At 34.9% G+C, this 20,951-nt stretch overlaps 4 protein-coding genes across 4 annotated transcripts; 2 read left to right on the forward strand and 2 right to left on the reverse strand.

The window, feature by feature from the left end:
• The first annotated feature begins 610 nt into the window (after positions 1-610).
• Positions 611-2,954, forward strand: LOC101247801 (large ribosomal subunit protein eL28z). The gene is made up of 3 exons (XM_004235571.4): positions 611-978; positions 1,400-1,563; positions 2,641-2,954. The coding sequence occupies exons 1-3, from the start codon at positions 831-833 to the stop codon at positions 2,758-2,760; spliced, it is 432 nt and encodes a 143-aa protein (XP_004235619.1). The 5' UTR covers positions 611-830; the 3' UTR covers positions 2,761-2,954.
• Positions 2,955-4,026: 1,072 nt separating this feature from the next.
• On the reverse strand, positions 4,027-10,926 carry LOC101247507 (anoctamin-like protein At1g73020). Its single transcript, XM_004235570.5, has 16 exons — positions 10,531-10,926; positions 9,168-9,237; positions 8,909-9,024; positions 8,452-8,578; positions 8,278-8,378; positions 8,060-8,151; positions 7,869-7,973; positions 7,486-7,761; positions 6,588-6,720; positions 6,394-6,507; positions 6,248-6,318; positions 5,995-6,125; positions 5,765-5,847; positions 5,557-5,664; positions 5,303-5,461; positions 4,027-5,214 (listed from the first exon to the last, which is right to left on the reverse strand). The coding sequence occupies exons 1-16, from the start codon at positions 10,876-10,878 to the stop codon at positions 5,092-5,094; spliced, it is 2,157 nt and encodes a 718-aa protein (XP_004235618.1). The 5' UTR covers positions 10,879-10,926; the 3' UTR covers positions 4,027-5,091.
• A 2,580-nt stretch (positions 10,927-13,506) lies between these two features.
• LOC101247200 (ESCRT-related protein CHMP1A) lies at positions 13,507-14,388 on the forward strand. The gene has a single exon (XM_004235569.5). The coding sequence runs from the start codon at positions 13,507-13,509 to the stop codon at positions 14,116-14,118; it is 612 nt and encodes a 203-aa protein (XP_004235617.1). The 3' UTR covers positions 14,119-14,388.
• Positions 14,389-16,494: 2,106 nt separating this feature from the next.
• LOC101246906 (small ribosomal subunit protein uS8my) lies at positions 16,495-20,451 on the reverse strand. Its single transcript, XM_004235568.5, has 3 exons — positions 20,197-20,451; positions 19,690-19,850; positions 16,495-16,875 (listed from the first exon to the last, which is right to left on the reverse strand). Exons 1-3 carry the CDS (start codon positions 20,324-20,326, stop codon positions 16,777-16,779), a joined length of 390 nt encoding a protein of 129 aa, XP_004235616.1. The 5' UTR covers positions 20,327-20,451; the 3' UTR covers positions 16,495-16,776.
• Positions 20,452-20,951: the final 500 nt, after the last annotated feature.

The following is a 20,951-nucleotide window of genomic DNA, read 5'->3' on the forward strand; positions in this document are numbered from 1 at the left end:
CATAGAATAATGTTAGTAACTGTCTAGCTGCATGATTGTTGATTGCATCGCAGTTACAAATAAGAAATGAGTACTGATATTGAGAACCAGGTTGATGACTAATTAGCTTAAGGTTCCTGAAAAAAAAGAAGAAAATGTATCGTGGTTGGAATGTATTTTATTGGCACTCTTGGTAAAAAAAAAGAAAAAAAGTTGGAGCAAAGGCTTTGGGCGTTTAGAGTTTCACTAAATGTTGTGATTGAAGCTGCTCGATGGTTGTATTGATAAAAAGAACATGTATCTCGTGAATTTAGTTAAAACAAGTGTAAGATCATACTTATGCTTAAACACTCTTACTCATAAAGTTCATCATTAAAGTGCTTTTTGCATACTTGTAACAAAATCACCGTAGAGTATAAGTTCAACTGCAAATTAAGCCCAAATAAAAAAAATAATTTCAATCTAATGATATCTATTCAAAGAGTATATACATAAAACAGCAAAAAATGAATAATTTTTTCTCGTAAAAAAAGAAAAAAGAGGAAACATATTCTCACTTCACTATTTCGTAACTGAATTAGATCGACTTAATATTTTACAAAGATTGCAATTAGTCGAAAAAAATAATAATGTTGAGGCTAAAATATTTTCGTTCTTAAGCGTATACATGTGAGAGGAAAGTGAACAAAAGATGGGCAATTCGGTAAATTAATAGGCCCAATTCGCCACATTCCTTGCCTAGGGTTTTAGAATAACCATATATATAAGAAAATGTAGCACAATTCTGCAACCTTACTCTCTCAGCATCCTCCTCTTCCCGCCGTCGGAGCAAACCCTAGGAATCATTTGCAATGACAACAGTTCCAGGGCAACTAGTATGGGAGATCGTGAAGAAGAACAACTCCTTTTTAGTGAAGGAGTTCGGTAATGGTACCGCTGGCGTCGTCTTCAGCAAAGAGCCTAACAATCTCTACAACCTTCACTCCTACAAGCACTCTGGTTAGTCTCTATGCCATTGACATTTCTCTTTTGCTCTTAGAATCCTTAGATCCAGATTTTGATCTATTGAAATTATCAGTTGGTATTGTTATTTACTTATCGTGATTAGGTGTATTTGGTTTAATTTTGTGTAGTACATGCAATTGTTATTTTGCTTTACGTGATTAGACTTTCACTATTCGATTATGAAGTTTAACATGCGATTTTCATGTAAGATATTAATGTTGATATTTTTTAAAGTGTATACATACGGTTTTTCTATTAAACTCGAGTTGTTATGTTATGTGAGCTTATGTATTGAAGTGTAGAAGGTTTGTCTAGTAGATTACTGGGTTGGTTTGTTGTTTGAGAAACTTTAATTTGGCATGGATTTGATAACGGTCAAGTCATTTTATTTTATACTTTTTTTATGATTCTTTAGGCCTAGCAAACAAGAAAACTGTGACTATCCAGCCTGATGGCAAAGATAAATCTGTGTTGCTTGCTACATCGAAAACCAAGAAGCAAAACAAGCCTTCAAGGTTGTTGAACAAGTCTGTGATGAAGAAGGAATTCAGCAGAATGGCCAAGGCTGTAACAAACCAGGTTTGAATTTTGATTCACTTCTGTTCACTAATTTACTGGAGTATTTCCTGCAATTGTTTTCTTTAACTAAATTATGCTTACTTTGCATCTTGGCAATGTTTGTAATCAAATTTAAAGTGGGTAGCTTATCTTCTAAGGTGCCTACTTAAAATTTTTAAACAAATATTTGTTTGGATGCCCGGTGATTAAGTCATTAAGGTTGACCCTAAAATCTTATCCACCATCCCTTAGCTTAATGAACAAGCTATTCTTTAATTAGGGAATCGAAAACCAATTTCCTATTTAAAGAATAGTTGGCTCATTAGGTTAAAGGGTGGTGGATAAGATTTTAGGAGTAATTTTCAGATATTTAGTGTTTAGAAATTTATTTTAGTGTTTATAATTTTCCGGTGAATTCCTTTTTCCAGCAAACACCATCCCCCAGACCCGCATGAAACAACTATTGAAAAGCTCCATCTTCTCCAGACCACCACATCACTGACCAACAGACCATTAAGTTATCAAGGCTGAGCGTTGATGATGAATAATTTTGCCTTGTTCCTATCTAATTATGACAATATAATATTTGCTCATTTCAAATACCCTCTCAAGTGTAAAAATTTTAATTGTTTATCTAGAACATGCCATTGTCCTTTATTCGTGAGCCTCTACACTAGTGAAATACTACAAGCAGTTGGTAAGAATGAACTTTTGTTGAAGTGGTAGTTGGTTGTTAGCTAAGAATTAGTTCTTTTTTATAGTGCTAAAATTGTTATTTTGGTTAATTGAAGTGATTATAGTCCAAACCTACTTTAATTATCCATATGTGGAATAATGTGGTGGTAATTTATTTGTAACATCTCTCAGGAATCATGTTGCCTGATTTGCCATTCTTCTCACCATATGACTTCTCTTTTTTTCTTTGGAGATGCTTGAAGATGTGTCTATGCTTTTCTTAATATTAGATTACTGATTGTCTTGTCTAATATGCTACTTGATATTAAGCAAACTGCCTTTTTCAAAATCGCAACTTCTGTTGTCTCAACTTTGTATTGTCACATTATTGTAAAAATGTACTCTAATGACTTCTCTGTACAGGTTGGAGACAACTACTACAGGCCAGATCTGAAGAAGGCAGCCCTTGCAAGGTTGAGTGCTGTTCACAGGAGTCTCAAGGTCACCAAGTCAGGTGCCAAGAAGAGGAACCGACAGGCTTAAGAGTTCATGCTAGGAAATGCTACAGTGTATGACTTGTAATGCATGGGTTTCTCCAGTACCAAAGTTTTGTGTTCGACTTTATCTTTGTTTCTTTCTGAATTAGCTATTGGCAAGGGCAATCTCTAGTTTTGAGTTTAAAAATGACCTCCTTTATCAGAGCATTAAAAGATTATCTACATTAATTTGTGGTCTTAGATTGGATCTTTATCTGCTTCTTCCATTTTTAATTTTATACATGTGCTTAAAAATTGCAGAAGTTGCAGGCGTTTTACTTGTATGATTTAATAGGAAGTTGAGAAATTTCCAATTGATTTGCGTTGTTGAATTACTTCTGATGCCCTTGATAAAGTGAGTTGTGGCTTCTACGGCAAACTAGACTCTGAGGATCTTGTTTTGGGATGGGCTTGGCATTAGTCAAACTAATTAAGCCTAGCTTTAAATTTAATTTTCATCCGGCCAATACGTTTGAGATTTGATGGTTGTTTCTCTATATTGGTTTTCCTTGCTGCTGAGGGTATGGTATTTTTCTATTTCAATTTATTTGACTTAATTTTTTTTAATCAGATAAATTTTTATATTAAATAATAATTTATCTTTAAAATGCCTATTTTACTCTCGATGAAACAATTTATAGTGATACAAATCTTTTATCATTCAATTTTAGACCACAGAACTTTTTCTTATTTTTTATATTCCAAGTCAAAAACCTCGTAACATAAAATGGGACTGAGGGAATATTCAAATAGAAATGTACTGGTGATATTAATATTTCTTTTTAGCTTATAGATCATGAAATTAGAATTTATTGAATCTATTAACACAGATTCTCTTGCATTTTCGTTGGCTGAAGCTAAAAATTATCTTCATGAACTGAGAGTTAGTGGTCCTGTGGTTTTATGTCATTTCCTCACATGATTGGTAGGTTATCGGAAGAAAGTTGAAAGTTTCCTACCGAACGTGCAGAGAACTTGGTATTAGTTAATAGAGTTCCGTCAATTCAAGGTTGGTAATAACTATTCCTCGTATAAAGAAGAAGAGGAAAAAAAAAGAATACAAGAAGCTTAGTTATTTATGGCTTTCCACTTGAGAATAATGAACACCAATTTAACACGCTTTAACGGAACTAAATAATTGACAAGTAGCAAAATCCCCTGCAGAATATTTTGAAAAGTCTATTGTAGACTACTGTTCCTTGCTACATACGCTTGGAAACCTCTGGTTTCATTTCTCTTTGGTATAAATAAAACAGAGTAACCCCTCAATTAAAAAACAAACATCTTCATTCTGGGGGTCAGTTGATGGAAAAGGATTCCGTTCCCATAGAAGCAGCTGCTTCATGCAGCAAAGGGAAGCAAATTATGAAGAGCAATGAAGCTGCAGCAAAGCGTCGACGGTTCAACAGCTGCTTCTCCTTCATGGAAATCTCAATTGATCCTGGAATGAAGTCGCTGAAACATCTGGATTCTAAGAAGTTCAAGGAAGAAATCAAGAAATGGGCTAAAAGCGTGGTCTCTTATGCCCGTCAAGTCAGTGACCGTTTTGGGAGCTCTCGTCGTTGATTCAACAGTGAGATATCAACATCTCTTTAAGCAAATCGGCAGAGAACTGTTTGAGAAAATAGAAGTGCATGCACGTCAATGGTAAAAGAAAACAGCTGTGTCATACATCCTGCAGAAACAAAGAACGGACTGCTACATACAATCATGAACTCAGTTCTGTTTTGAGTTTGATAGTTGTGATTAGTTATTTAACTGTACAAAATTTGCTCAATACAAACACGGACTCAATTCTGTAGCATCTTTTTCTTATTTTTCTTTTTTTCTATTTCTGATTATATTCTCCAGGCATGCGTTGGGAGAGGTTGTTTTTATTTCTTCTGTTTGTTGTCTTTTCTTATTTTTGACTAATTTTGTCTCCGGATCCACAAAGTATGGTAAAGTCTGAATACACTCTACCCTCCACCCTCCCCAGCTTACCTATGGTATTTTATTAGGTATGCTGTTCTAGTATCACTGAGCATGAATACCCATGGAGGTGATTACGAACATTATTAACGAATACTAGGAAATGGTACCTAATCTAGCTGCTGAATCAAATACAAAACTTATTTACTTTCAAGGAAGAAAACTGCACTTTACACTGGCTAGCAAACAAGCACACTGGCACCTAAGGGTTCACTAAGATGAAACTCACTCTTTGCAAAGTTTTACACAGCTCAAAGTCTTCGTATATGCTCCGACATCTACCTTCAAATTTTGCTTTGAGGAATGAAGGCGAGACTGTAGTGTGGATAAGAGGAACTTGTCACTCTTTAAGTCCTTCAACATGTCACTATTCATCTTTTTTTAATTCATGCATCTTTTCACCAGAAATGCTCCTTAAAAGCTGTCTGGAGCACATATCATGTACATGAGTTGCGTTCTTCATCCTATTAGCTTTTATCCACGCTGGCTCCTATTCAAGATGTGGGAAATGAGCAACGCTCGTTAGTTACAATGGTAAATGTATTCTCTGAGATTGATAAAGCTACTAGAAGTCATACCTCTGGAACAATGCGTGAGAACAAAAATTTTAAGAGCAGAAGTACATGTTCCATGATGAGAATTGCAGCAATTCCAGGCGATATTTTCCATTTCCCCTCATGATCATATAGGCATACAAGGAGAATGCAGTTCGTACATATTGACATGACAATCAGAAACTGAATTCCAAGAGATTAAGCCATTGCAAGAACAAGCTGTTAGCAAGCAAGAGTTTGTATAATTGGGTTCAGCTAAAGGAAAGGGCAGCACATACCTGAAATATGTTAAGCCAAGCTCCAATTGTTGCATCAGGACGTGGAATGGGCCTTCTTAACATGGCAAGCAATTTCAGTGCATCTGTTCTTATCTCTGTTATATTGTTCTACAAAAGCAAAATTGAATTTGGCTCAGTATTGCTCTCATTAAAACAAAAGAAATAGTAAACGATATTAAAAGAGGGAGGGGCCATGTGTATTATGTACCAAAGTAGCAAAGGCAAAACCAAGAGGAAATGCACAAGCAAACATCATGATCATGCCAAATTGCAATGCCAATTCCAAAAAATCTGCAATTATTAAGAGTTCCAATTAGCTACAGGTATGTTAAAACAATTGAGCAGTTGTAATAATTCAAACAGGGACATGTTATTAAAGGTGTTCAATAAATTAAAATTCGTGTAGGATCTTTAAAAAGAATATGAAGCATGGATTACCATCGAAAAGTCCGTCTTCAAGCTCCTCTCCAATACTAGCAGAATAATCAGGTTTAAGGTACTCTTTTTCTACTCTAGACATGTATTGGGTCTTTTCCGAGGATGTTCCTTTCTCACGTTTTCTCTTGTTTCTTCACATTAAGAGATATATATCAGATAGACCATAAAGTAAAAAAACAAATAATAAACCAGAGTACATTAGCTTTTCAATTAAATCCTGTGCAGACCAGCCGAAATGAAGGAAATGCCTTACCCCACAGCTCTATATTTCTTTAAGCTGTATTTCAAGTATGGTAGAGAGTTCTCCAACATATTCTCTAGCACCTGTGAACAGTAACCATATATTAGTAAAAGATTTAGATGGCATATATGAAAAAAATCAGAAACAATCCCATCTACCTCTGATATAATTAGACGTTGAATGAGAACTTGGCGAAGTGTCATTATGTTGCGGTGCAATAAAGCATGATAGAAGATTCCAATGTAGGATTGCATGAAGTAAAGGCCAAAGACCTGCACAAAACGACAAATTCTCAATTAGGGGCTAAAAGTCTGGACCCAAATGAGAGAGAAACAAAACTTCTCATAACCACCTTGTAAACCCAACTGTCAGCTCTCCGTTCTATGTTTTTGTTGTTCTCATATTTTACGAGCTTCACTGATATCTTTCCACCAATTTTGTTGAAGTACTGAATAATAAAGAGGTATACAGCTGTCAGACAAAACCTGTAAGAAGCAGAAAGCATTTTATATTTATATGTGGCAGACTGAAGTGAATTTAAGAGCAGAAAAGGCTATTTTAATATTAACTGTGAAGTCCGCAAAGATTTGGAAATGGATAGGCAAGAAAATTGGAATTATTTGGAAGACAACTACTTACTTGGGGTTAAGACCAACATTTTGAGAATGCAATCTGCATACTAAGCTATCTAAACCCCGGAAGGTGAATATAATAGAAAGTTAAAAATATATTGGCAGGTTATTTTATGAAATTAAACTGCATGTTGACATGACATAAGAATTTCAATGGCAAAGAAAAAATACTACTTAGGCATTCCAAAGCTGGTAGAATTCTCGGTTCCAACAGAACATGAAGTAAAGTAGGACATCGAATAAATGAAATAAAGGAGTAACAATCAAAATTAAATTTAGCAATATTGGTATCTCTCCAATAGTATCAGAAACTAGGTAATACATCAATAAACATGATGTGAAATACGCCGCTGAACTGGGATACTTAAAAGTACTGCATCCTGGATTATTTACATTAAGATGAATGCGAACCAGAGGATCTTGACGTGGAAACTTAACCATCAACGTGAAGATATTTCAGACACTGGGATGATATTAGGACTTCAGAAATAATATAGTATGTTTTTCCTTTCTTATTTTATAAGCAAAAAATGATACAAGTTGGTAAATATAGGTTTCACATGTAGTTATGGACAAAGTCCTTTAATGTCATAGGTAGAAGAATATAAAGTTGCTTACTTCGATGCGTCAGACCTCAAAACCTCATAGACATGAGCAAAAGCCAATTCAAAAGGTAACTGGAGACATATAATGCTCAGTATAATCATGGCATCATTTCTGAATCTCATGAAATGACCAAGCCATTCCTCTCTCTGGAATGCTTCTTTTCCTCTTGGTTTATCAGTTTTGTCAGCTCCCTTTTTCTTCATGAGCTCCACAGGGGACTGAAACTGATACCATTCACCTTCCAAGTATTTAGATTCATTGTCTACAGCTGGATAATTCATCTGCCACCTGCACTCCAGGCAGTGAAATACAAATGAAAAGATGTCAATCCAAATAACTTCAATATAAGATAAAAAGATGTGAAACAACCCGGATAATCATGTTGAATGTGTCACCTGACAAGAAGCGCTGAGTTTTTACGTTTCCAAAATTGGAAAAATAACACAGCCCAAGAAATTATGCTTATGAAGAAAGCAGAAAGGACAAACAACTGCAATGACCTGGAGAATATATAAGAGCTTGTTCAAAATCAGAACTAAAACAAACTTTTGACTGTAAAAACGAACAGAAAGTGCGATGGACCTACCCAAAATCCACTAACTGCACTGTAACTCCAAATGCAGCTGGGAAGAGCATCCATCTTGTGTACATCCCAAGAAATGCAAAATAGGAAGCTATCTATTGTTGACATTATGTATTGGTGTTAAGCAAGTAGAAAATGTGAATGGTAGAGAACATTGACACAAATAGCAGTGGATCATAACATGGTCAGAGAATGGCAAAAGACTCGTCCAAAAACTTCACCTTCGTTCCATAATAGTTACAAATATCATCTATAGGTTGCACAGTGAAGTCCCACCAGTTCAATGCCCAACTTCTTAGAAGCTGCTTCCTCTTTGTTTCATCTGCAAAGTAATTTTAATCTTCTTTGGATGTTTCTAGACCACTGTTAACTTGAACATATCAGAGAAAACATACCATGCACAGGAAACACTTCTTTAACAATGCCCATAGACTCTAATGTCCGCAAAAGAGGTTTTCCTGGTTCCCAGTGCACCTCATTTCCATCAGACTTTAATATAACTGTTGTGGTGCTTGTGTTCACCTGCAATTTTTGATTCAGCAAACATGAACTTGAAATATGGGGAGAAATACATTGAGAGATATTACATAACTGAAGAATTTTTATATACCAGCAATTAAGATACAGACGACAATTTTTTGGAATAAATTAAGACATATCAGATTTATTTGTGATGAAGGAAATGGAAATAATAATTGCAAACATGGGACAATTAAAGAGCACCGGAAAAGACTGGCTTCAGACTTGCCTGATCTGATATAGACAATCAAATGAAGGTGGAAATAAACTTATGCATCCATTAGGACAAGTAACCACAAGATCTAGAGTAGGTTAGGATTCCAGTTAACTCACAATCCCATATATTATGTGACGGTAGCAACAATAGCGCTCAAACCAACTAAACAAGGAGCCATCTGGCTGCCTTTCATATGCTTCAACCTCATCCCAGTGAAACTGCAAATCCACTCCTGAAACCAAAATTGTGTGCTCAGAAATAAGCAAAAGCCTGCAATTTTTTGGATAGGTGCATCAGCCAGTAATTACTCAGAACATACATAAAAATGAGCAACTAGAGATAAATCTACTGAGGAAACAATTAAATGATTATCACCGATATGAGTCCGTTTCTTCAACTGCAACTCTGCTGCGGCCTGGCCAAGAGTTTTTAATGGCGCTCCCAACTGGAAAGAAGAGCTTAAGATCATGTAATTTCATATGCTGAATTCAGAACAAACCAGCAAGAAGGAGATGTCTTTTGAGTGACCAGACCTATTTTGTTACATGAAGTCATGAACCAAGTGTGTGTGTATATATATATCATGCCCATAACGGTATTCAATAATTAAAGAAAATTATAATCATAGAAAAAGGGACAACCCACATAGATGTGTACACATACATAGACATTGGTAAATTATTTGTTTCTGTGTGGCTCCCTCTTTTTTTGGTTAACCGTGGTGTGCGGGCCAACTTGCACTCACGTCAACTAATTTTACTGGATATTTGTTAGTAACTATGTCCACCAAGGTTAGATAATATAAGAAGAAATCACCTAGTGTTGTTTGCCTGTCTCCGCTGGAATTTGATAGCTCATGATTCTTAACCCATTTCGTTGACCAATAGGCCACACCCTTGGGTGCCCATACGTGACTCTTAAGCATTGCCTATCTTGCTACAGGTAAAGAACCTAACATGTTATATGCTATCGTTCAAAATTTTTAAAGTAAAGAATACACTAGCTCGTGACAATTGAGAATGTTTGTTTCTCCGTATCAACTTCCAAAATTCAGTTCTAAACTTTTGGGGTTCTTTATATCCCCACAAGGAAAGACATTATGCCTACCACCTTAATCTATGTGAGCCAAGCTTAATACTATGGTCGATGCTGTTCTTACAAGCTTGCTTATCATTTCTGTGGCCACTAAGAAGACGAATACACTGCAAAATTACTACCAAAACTGGAGCATATCAGCAGGGAAGCTGCAATCTATTTCAGTTCTCACCCATGAATCCTCCATCCATTCAGGGATATCCAATATACTAATTGTTTATTGTTACACACAAAACTAATATCATACCCAGTAATAATCCCACGAGTGGGTCTGGGGAGGTAGGAGGTACCAAAACCTTACCTCTGCCTTTGTGGGGGTAGAGAGGCTATGTCCAATACATCGTCAGCTCAAAAGAAAAGAAAAACAAAGTATGTTTGCTAATAAGAAAGTGACTTCGTAAAGGGAAAAAGGAAATGCAGGAAGATTCATTTGGGTTTACACGTTGGTTATCTAGAATTATGAAAACTAAAACAAAATGTAAGCTAAACAATGCTGATTTCTCTAGCGCTACTATTCAAACAATAACAAAAATCAAACTAGAAATTTACTAGTGAAGAACGATCTCCTGTAAAGCAAAGCGCAACCGTAACGTTAACCAGAGTATATAACAGCTGAATATAGAAGAAGAAAGTTGAAACGCACCCTGAGGAATTCATTCTGAAGGCCAATAACTCTGTCAACAATCAACCCCGTTTTCCGAAATTCATCAACGAGAACCTCAACACAATCATCAGTCTCATCTCCATCCTTTTTATTTCCTAAACTCTTCGGTACCACCACGCCTATTTCAAAGGCGACAGTTTCCAAATCCTCCACACCAATATTCTCATTCATTTCCCCAAAAAACTCCAACAAGGGAAAACGTGAATCCCCGCTGAAGCTAATGGTACATGCAATTAATGGAAGATGGCTAGATAAGCGTTTTGTAGCAGAGAGAAAATGGCGGAGAAATACAGGAAGAGAAGAAGCAGGGGGTGAAAGGTGACACATAAGCTGAAAGGGTGAAGAGTAGTGGCAGAACACGTGGAGTGGGCGTTTTGTTGTTTTGTGTAACCGTTTTTAGGTGCCTTTCAGCATGAAACAGGTCAAGTTTCAGGCACAACAATCAATGCTCCATCGATCACGGTGACCCTTTTTTCGTCTAACCCATATTGACTCAATTAATTACGTGTATACTTATTTTTAAGTGTTCTTATATAGTAGTTTTTAAGTATTTGAACAAAATTAAAAAATATTTATAAGCAGCTAATTTAAAATTAAAATAATAAAAATAAGTTAAAAATTTATAAGTTAGAAATTCTAATTTATTAATTTTGATTTATAAGTGTTTATATATATTGACTTACTTTAAGTATTTTCAAATTGAAATTTAAACGCTTATTTTAAAGTTAAAATAACAAAAATAAATCACAAATTATAAATTAAATATCCTAACTAGTGACATTTATTATTAATCAGAAATCAATTCATGCAGATCCTAAGTTATAGCAAAAGTCAATCAAAACAGACTCAAATAGATTTTGGAGCTAAATGGAGTATATTAATCCCTTCTTTTAAAGTAGATTAATACAAACATTAAAACTCATGTCTAACAAAGTCATTTGATTATAGATCAGAAAGTGAATTTTCATGTACTTTTTATAATTTTATCCAATATTATATTTAAGAGAGTATCGCATGAGATTTATCCAAAATAATATATATATGACTAAGATTATTCACGTCTTTTTTATTAATAATATGAAAAAAGTCTGTAAACTTATTGAGTAGAATTGTACTATTTGGTAAATCCAAGTAGTTTTTCTGACATAAAAAATTATAAAAAAAGAGATAGATGTGTGAATTGTTGGACGTGCAACTTTATAATTTATTTATTTTGTTTGTTGTATTGAATTTAATAAACAAATTGGAGCTTAATAAAATTCTATTTGCATATTTAAAAATTTAAATTTGAGACTTTAAATAAAAATGTAGAAATTTTAACCGTTCCATTGTAACTCTAGTCAATTTTGTTTGAACAAAATAATGTAATTATAGTTCATCTGTTTTTTGAAGGGTAACAAAATTGGCAGCATTTGTATAATATATAGCAACTCGTGACCTCCATGCTTTCTCTCTTATCTCCAGAACAAGTTGCTACTGGGAATAATGATGGCAGAGAAATTATCAACAAAAGCTGCTGTTGCGTCTAAAATTTATTTACTTTAGTAGTATTGATTTCATTTGCAGAATACCTTTTCGTATTTAAAGGCAAATGGAGTTCATTCATGTATACTAGAAATTATAGTCTTTTTTGATATTTTATGTTTTATTGTCGTGTATAACCCGTAGATATAACTGTTTGATCAAACTCTTAGTAATACTTTATAGCTTTTAAAATTGTTGAGAAGACATTATGAATGATAAAGCGTGTTTACATACACAAATCACATTCAGAATTGGATTATCACTGGTGACTATTTATAGTTGTAAATTGTAATTAACAATCATTGTCATTGCCCATAAACCACGAGTCATATAACGACATTAGAATTATTCATTACTAATTATTATTATTATTATCCGTCGACGCCATAATTACTATTGACTATCGTATAATTTATATTTTTAGTTATATATTATTAGATTATTTAGTACTTTGTTGAGTTTCATATATATTAGTTTTCAATTGGCATAAATTGTATACATTCAAAGTGTTCAAAGAAATACAAGACTTCGATTATTTTGCATTTAATCTTAATATAACTTCTTTAGTATCATTTATTACTTTATCATAATATATAAGAGTAATTATATATTTTTTCTTTGTTAGTCCTAACTCTTAAAAAGTTAAAGTTACAAATTTATTACTTTTTATAATTATTTTCATTTAAAGAATAGAGAGCTAAGTCAACAAACTTTAGAAAAACATTAAGGATATATACATAAAAATATGCGGTCATTTTTTGAGTCATTGACAAAAATACTTTCATTAAACAATAAAAATATGACAATTAGTTGAATTCTAGATCAATTTATCCGTAATCTTATCCCTGCTTAAAAGTCATCATTATTATAAGGTATATTCATCGAAAAAAATCATAAATATTAAAAATTAGCCGATACACCTTATAATAATCTCCTATAATTGCTAATCCATTACCGAATCAGTGTGATTAGGAATTAATGTATTTAAAATGAATATTCAATAGGTCAAAAAAAAATATTAGTCTGATCCATCCGATAAAGCAATCCTAAGTAACTCTCGGAAGAAATACCAACATCACTTATAAATTAAAATAAATTATATTAAAAGGAAATACCAACATGAGAAAAAAAGGTGAAGACTTGTACAACGGTCGACTCATCGCTTGGGCCCACCACTGCGTGTTTCGGTGATCCAACGATTGTGATTGAATTAAAAGACTCTACAATTCTTTCTGACCGTAGATTGGTTATTACTCGGAAAGCGAGTATCATATACAAATTCGGTATGCAAGTGATTTCCAGGAAAATATCCGTTTTCAAACCCTAATAAAATACCAAGAGGAGAAGAAAGTGATCATTCGAAGGTGAAAAATCACCAAATTGTATCGATAATTCTCAAATTCGAAAGAGTTTATCGCCAGATCTAGATCCATGGGGAACACAGAGAAATTGATGAACCAGATCATGGAGCTCAAGTTTACATCAAAGAGTCTTCAACGCCAAGCCCGGAAATGTGAAAAAGACGAAAAATCCGAGAAGCTTAAGGTGAAAAAAGCGATCGAGAAAGGGAATATGGACGGCGCTAGGATTTACGCCGAGAATGCAATCCGCAAGCGCAGCGAGCAGATGAATTATCTCCGTTTGTCCTCGCGTCTCGACGCCGTTGTGGCTCGACTCGATACTCAGGCAAAAATGAGCACAATCAGCAAGTCTATGGGTAATATCGTCAAATCACTAGAGTCCTCTCTCAATACCGGTAATCTCCAGAAGATGTCCGAGACGATGGACCAGTTCGAGCGCCAGTTTGTTAATATGGAAGTTCAAGCTGAGTTTATGGAGAGTTCTATGGCTGGAAGTACCTCGCTGTCGACTCCGGAAGACCAGGTTAACAGTCTCATGCACCAGGTGGCCGATGACTACGGCCTTGAGGTTTCTGTGGGGCTTCCACAAGCAGCTGGACATGCTATTCCTACTAAGGACAGTGAGAAAGTCGACGAGGACGATCTAACCAGGCGCCTTGCCGAGTTGAAGGCGCGTGGATGATTGAGAAACTAAAGATTTTCCTGTTAATAATGAGGCTGCGCAATTGGTATATTGTGACATAGTATGTGGAGTTGTCTCTATTTCATTCTGAAAACTGAACGTCTTTAATGTACATTTTAACTCTCTTGAGTCTTGTGTTGGTGGAGTTCTTTTGCTGTTCTTAATGGTTTACATAGTTTTTGCTTTTATACTTTAATGTGCATGTTGGTAATGTATCCATTGTCTGGTCGTGTTGTTCTTTGACTTGATGTATCGATTATCTGTTCATAACCTTTGATCGGATTGCACTGTTGTTACCTGTGAAGACAAAGCTGTCCAGTTGATGTAGTTGATCTGTATGGATAAGAGGATTGAAATTAGAATAGATTCATGCTCAGTTAAAAGAAACTAAATGTGGGGACTCTTCTTATTGGAGAGGGTATAGGTATATAGGGGAATAGGAATGGTTGCTTTGTTCTATACAAGCATCTTCAAACAGTTTAAACTTGTTATAGCATTTCTTCGTGCGTGAACAATTGGGAAGTCTGGGTAACCAAATCTCCTGTTCATGGACTTTAACTTTATGACATGCTTAGTCTTTGTGATGATTTTTTAATAGAAAAAACAATGAGTACTGTGGAACTGGATGTCATATCTGATACTAAATGGATCGAGTTCACTTTTTTTTCAGCCAGAGAAAGCATCATTACTGGTAAGAAGCTGCAGAAGTGTTTAATGCTTAGCTTTGTTTCATTGTTTAAGTTTAGTTTTCATAACTAGGTAAACATCTATGAATACTTCATAACTCACATTCATAACTTTTGCAATTTGATATTGTTGCGGTTTTAAAATGTTGATGATCTGATTCGGATGGGGGGTGTTGGATATTGTATTCACAAGTTTGCACTCAGCCAAAATTCGTGGTTAAGTTCAACTACACACCAATTTGACGTGCTCTCATAGTTCTTGTTAGCTGACTGTATCATATTATTCTTACTATAACAAATTAGACAGTTGTATGTTGCAGTGTAATAATCATCCACCTTATTAGTGCAAGTCCGTGAGAGAGCTTAGTGGGTAACATATTTCACACATTTTTCATTGGACAAGTCCTCCATAAGTGCAAAAATATTTGGGTTAACAGAGCTGATTTTGTTTGGCCGTTCTTACTATTTCGATTGAAATTTGCAGATAGATTTTTGTTAATTTTACTAGTTAGAGTATGTGTGCGAGAGAGAGAGAGGAGAAGATCATCTGTATTCTGTAATCTATTCCCCATGTTTGACTAGTGTCATCTAGGAAAATAGCCTTTGAGTGATAATATAATTGCTGTTGGAGGAGGTGCTGTCTTGGTGGAGAAAGCATCTTCCAAGCTACTGGCTTTCCATGCTCGAGCTTCAGTAATAATACTGGATATGTTTTTAAGTGTCGAGGCAGAAAATTGTTCAATTCTGCGTAGACTTCACCAGGTATGAACCATAGATGTGTACAGTGAAACTTTTGGTGCAGTAAGCCGCACCAGTGTCGGGTGAGCAAAGCTTAGTAAATGGCTTAGATTTCCTACTTGTCAGTGTGCATTTCATGTGCATTTGTGATAAGAGAGATGATATTTATGTGCTTGTGTGTTTTGAGTAATAGAGGCTCTTGATGGGAAGTTGGTAGTGAGGAAAAAATTCTGGCTAACTTAGTAGTAACATCATGTCCTCTTGCCTTACATTCTGTGGAGCTGCCTGTATTTGATCATTCATAATTAGAGAATTGTACTTTTGCAATTCTTATAGTTAATTTACTAGTTGAGTTGTATTATGCTGATGAGTGCTAACTGCTAATAACAACAGGTGGAAGTGCTGTCTATGCGCGGAAAGCACCTTCACAAGCTCATGCTTTTCCTTGCTAAGTTCAGTTTGAGTAATTGATCTCGATGTTTAAGGTAGAAAGTTGTTGACATGCTCTTCTGTTTAATAGCTAAGGATAAAGGAGAAATGAGATTGTGTCCTTTTGTTCTGTTGTGTTGCGTTTTGATCCGAGCTGAAGTGGTTATATGGATATTTGCTGCACCAACGGTGTGGCGTGCTATAAAATCGTAAGGTCTCAAGTCTCAATTTTGAGGCAAAATTATTGTCCAAGCTTCGGGTAGGCTGGTTGGAGTAAACACTAGGTATGTTATTATCGTACATCGAGTTTTAGGCCTCCACTCGCAGGTTTTAAGATCACACACATTTTTTCCTCCAACGTCTCATCATATTGTACATCAATATCCTACAAACTACACCCATGAGAAACTTTCTGATCACCAAGAGATATGGAAATCGTGCCCCTTCATATTAAAATTATAAATTGGCAGGCATTGAACAATTTTGATATTTTTTCCCACGAAGGCTGTTATGATCTCATAGATTTTGAGCATAAAAACATTTTATAACTCAAAAGTTTCCACACCAACAACGCTCAGAAGTACAGCTACAAGTAAATAGAGAAAATTTAACAGGAATTCTCATGTTTTTATTCCCTATTGGCCATGGAGAAAGGACAATCCACTTTCATTTAAGGCCCTTTGGAAAGGGCAGGCTGCTTGTATATTTGAATTCTTCCTTGTCAGCGGCAAGCCACAATGTAGTAAACAGATGACATCAGAAGAATGCTCTTGCCAACTTTCAACCATACCACGTCTGAACTAGTTCAATAAAAGTAGCCAAGAACTTGTCCACCCACATTTTGCCGCTGAGCTTCTTCGTGATCCAAAACTCCGTTTGGTGTTGTAATTACAACATATCCCCACTGCAAGAAGAGGAACAGACCAATACCTTAATAGGAAATTTTAAAAAAGATAATAATAATAAGTTCTTGTTCATAAGTAAGAAAAGGTAGTGAAAAGAAACAGACTTGGATAGTTGGATGTTAAAGCAAATGATCGTTGAAGATTTTCAAGAGAATGTCTAAAGCAAGATTCCACATAAAAGCATTTAAGGTAACAGGTATACATGTTTTTTAACAAGGTTGAAAGGTCAATAACACATTTAACTGCAGCAATGGATGACTTCTCCAAGCGTATGCTTTCATTATCTTCACATAAAATTGTGTTTTAGACAGAAAAATAAATCTAAATGGAACTTTGGAAAAAATTATGTTGACAGACAATAATAATGGAAGGAAGATAAAGAAGAAAGACTGAAAATCAAAGATATTTAATAGTAAACTATTGTAACTTGAGGACTCCTTATGGCTATAGTACTCTTGGACAATAGTGGTATAAACTCGGGTAGCATGTCTACATGATGGCTTTTTCTGGTCAAAGATGCTTCCTTCTGCTTCATTGTCCCAGATAGAAAGATGGCTCATAATGGTTCTTCTTGGACACAAAATGATATTATGGTTGGTGTCTGGAAACAGAAAGATGGATGAGAATAATTATTTCAGACGGAAAAAAGAGAGCAAGGAGGTTGGTGTGAAAGTGGAGACAAATGACAATTTTGGATATTCTTTCCACATATCTTGGTATAGCAAGAACTCAAAAGAAAGCGCAAAAATAATGAATGGGTATGGTAAATGGATAAATATGCAGTAGGAGCAGGTTTTGAAAATGCAGAGGACAATATATTCAGAAACTGGAAAACAACAAGTGAAAATTAATGCGGAAGAGGAAGTTGTTGATCTATTGGTTGCACAAATTTGGTCGACAGTAAGTGCAGCAGGGAGTATAAACTGGAACAGACCCACCTCAAGATACAGTATGCAAAAGAGCTTCATGATAAAACAGGTTGTGCAACACAACCACAGTTTGACTGCAAATATTTTTAGTACATTATTGACACTTCGACAGATCTAGGAGGGTAAGCGGGAAAGAATCTTTGCCATATCTCACAAGTTCACATTTATGGAGAACTATTTCATTCACAGATATTTTATATGTATTTTATTACCCAGTGGAACTGCAAAGTTGAGTTCCCATCCTATAATAAAGATTTGTTGTATATGTATTTTATGTCTACCTGTAACAGCAAAGTACCAAACTTCTTTCAGGTAATGGGAATCAGCCATATTAGTATGACAACTAATACCCAGACCCTTGCAACAGGTAAGCTTTCATGGACATATGGAAGCATTACATTTCCATTAACAGTATGCAAACATTTCATGTAAAAAGTCAGAATCAGGGAGCAAAAACCTATAAGTACCTAAAGATTGTAAATAGCACATTCGGCAGCATTCTCTGTTAGCACTAAAAAATATGATCAAAATAAGAATTCATTGTCTATGATATATATCCACATACGTAAAATATTTAAAACGAACATGATAAGCTGTCAGTGCAGTACTTGCTAGTTAGGGACACTGCTGTTGCACCTCAAGATGAATATCCTCTAGTCCAAGCCGGACAGCCATCATGGGAGGTGTACTCCAGAAGAAGTGTTTAAGATGGGAAATTGATAGAATAGAAAGATCACAAATTTTAAAGCTACTTTGGAATTGGAGAGGAAGATAAAATGATACTGAAAGGATCCCCCCTCAAGGAGCTTTCTGCGAAGTCCCACACCAATTTTATGCTTTATAAGAGGTTGTGGATCATCTTTTTGACATCGTAGATTAGTGTTGGGCTTGGGGGCTATGATCTTCTCCATTCTCAATGTCCAATAGGTACACTACCTTAAAATACCTCTAGAAATAGCAAGAAACATTCTCACCTAGAAAAAAATCTACTCTGCTAGGAAAAAGTTATAATTATGCTTCCGTGGTACATGTATTTTCCAAAAAATTAAGAACATCAGAATGCAATAGGATAAATATGAACGAGAGAAATAATAGAGCAAACTAATTCTTCTGATAAAGTCGTTAGGGGAAGAGAAATGCAAGTCATGTTAAACATAAAGGAAATTAGGATTATAATCCAAGAACTTAACATAGTCAAACAGAGGATAAACTAAAAGCAGAGCGGAGCAGATTAGCATTTAGTGAACAATGCAAATCAAACAGAGAACAGAGAGAAGATATGAAATAAGATTTATTAAATATGAAGTACTTTATATGAAGCAAAACCTAGAATGGCACAACTCAAAATTTGATAAATAATGATGTAGCTCATGTTTGATGGCTTTTTTTTGTAACTGGTAAGAAAACAAAGTCCTACTCAGGGAGATGACACAAACCTAACGTGTTGTAGCGTGCATATCTTATAATTCTCAATTATTACAGCAATCATGACGTAATATTACAATTTTCCAATGACCAATTACTTCAAAAAAATATAAGAACAAAAAATCCTAACAAGATGAATTTGAAACATGAGAAATTATAGAGCAAAAATCATCATCTGTTATTAGGGAAAAGACATGTAAGTCGAATGAAACCAAAAAGAAATGCAGGACAATGCTAAAATACTTAGGGGGGATTCCAAGTCCGAACACATTCAAACGCTGGGGTGAACAGATTATCATTTGCAGATTCAAATTCAAACAGAGAAGACATGAAACAAGAATTACATTATATGATGCAAAATTCAAAACTCAATGAACAATGATGCAGTTCATGTTTGATGGCTTTCTTATTATTGATGAGAGTTAGGCTTAGGCAGCATGGAGAAAAAAAGATTCAAACCTGACGTGTAGGAAGGGTGCGCGTTTTATAATCCTCAAGAGTTGCCGCCTTGATATCCTGTCTATAGGTGAGAGCTCGACAATCATTGATCCTTCCAAGCAATTCAACAGATATCTTACCAACTCTATGAGGATCATGTACTTGAAAGTCTTTAATATAACCTGAGAATATAGTTACAATGTAAGCAGCCCAACATATTCTATGATTTTTATAGGCTTTATTCGATTAAAAAACATAATTTCTCTCATATTGGAAGGAAGGATCTTAAATAGGAGATTTGAAGGGCAACACAATGACAGCTCGTAGAATGATCAATAACACAATAAAATACATATTCAGTGAACATTCAAAAGCAGATTAGTCTAAACAAACGAATTTCAGATTTACCATTGACCTATAGATTTCAGCAGATACATTTCGATTCAGAATTCTATACCAAACAAAATCTAAGCCAAAATTTATTGAAGATTTTAGAGCTCAAAAACTAGGAGAACCGTTGATAATTACCTCGATACTTCATGATTTGGAGGAAATTAGCGATGACATTAGAGACAGGTTTTAGCTCAGCAGAAGCAAATCCTCTCTTTTCTGCATTCACAATAGTCCTCAGTGCATCGTTCAATATTCTCCTCCCCATTTTTACTTTACTGTTTCTTCTCCGGCGACTGTAAAATCTCCTTTCAACTCCTTAAACCCTCGCACAAAATCTTTCATTCGGCCATTTTCAAATCGGTAAGACCCGAAACACTACTGATGAAAAATTGATTGGGCCGTAACGGAAATGGGCTAATATATAAACCTACTGGATCGCTCATTCTCGAAATGGTCCATCTAGATTTTAAGTTTCCCATTTTTTGAATATTCTCGTCTCTTATCTGATTTCAATTTAGTTAAACAGTACTGTTTTCATTAAAATTTTGGGTTACGATAATGACAATACATACACTAAGTTATGTGAATACAAGAGATAATATAAATAAGGGATTATACAGCATGATTGTTGCACGTTCGATATTGTAAGCTTAATATGAAACAATATGTTAAGAAATACTACAAATTGCATTATAACAAGTATTTTTAAATGTAAGTATTTCTTTTAAAAGTATACTTGCAAATTTAGTTGTTTGTTTTACGTTTTAAAATTAAAATCGAATCAAATCAATTTATCGGCTTTCATTGAACACCTAGATGAGATTTTGCCCTTGGTGAGATAGATGTGCATTTAGACGAAGAATAAAAGAAAGAATATACATGTATCTATT

The sequence above is a fragment of the Solanum lycopersicum genome, chromosome 3 (assembly GCF_036512215.1).
Source record: "Solanum lycopersicum chromosome 3, SLM_r2.1".
Lineage (NCBI taxonomy): Eukaryota > Viridiplantae > Streptophyta > Magnoliopsida > Solanales > Solanaceae > Solanum > Solanum lycopersicum.

Coding starts and splice junctions, on each gene's coding strand:
- LOC101247801 (XM_004235571.4), top strand. CDS start 831: ATGACAACAGTTCCAGGGCAACTAGTATGGGAGATCGTGAAGAAGAAC. Junction 979..1,399: donor TCACTCCTACAAGCACTCTG/GTTAGTCTCTAT, acceptor ATGATTCTTTAG/GCCTAGCAAACAAGAAAACT. Junction 1,564..2,640: donor CCAAGGCTGTAACAAACCAG/GTTTGAATTTTG, acceptor TTCTCTGTACAG/GTTGGAGACAACTACTACAG.
- LOC101247507 (XM_004235570.5), bottom strand. CDS start 10,878: ATGTGTCACCTTTCACCCCCTGCTTCTTCTCTTCCTGTATTTCTCCGC. Junction 8,579..8,908: donor GTCACATAATATATGGGATT/GTGAGTTAACTG, acceptor CAAAAATTGCAG/GTGAACACAAGCACCACAAC. Junction 8,152..8,277: donor GTAACTATTATGGAACGAAG/GTGAAGTTTTTG, acceptor TGTCAACAATAG/ATAGCTTCCTATTTTGCATT.
- LOC101247200 (XM_004235569.5), top strand. CDS start 13,507: ATGGGGAACACAGAGAAATTGATGAACCAGATCATGGAGCTCAAGTTT.
- LOC101246906 (XM_004235568.5), bottom strand. CDS start 20,326: ATGGGGAGGAGAATATTGAACGATGCACTGAGGACTATTGTGAATGCA. Junction 19,851..20,196: donor CCAAATCATGAAGTATCGAG/GTAATTATCAAC, acceptor CTATATTCTCAG/GTTATATTAAAGACTTTCAA. Junction 16,876..19,689: donor GCACCCTTCCTACACGTCAG/GTTTGAATCTTT, acceptor CTCTTCTTGCAG/TGGGGATATGTTGTAATTAC.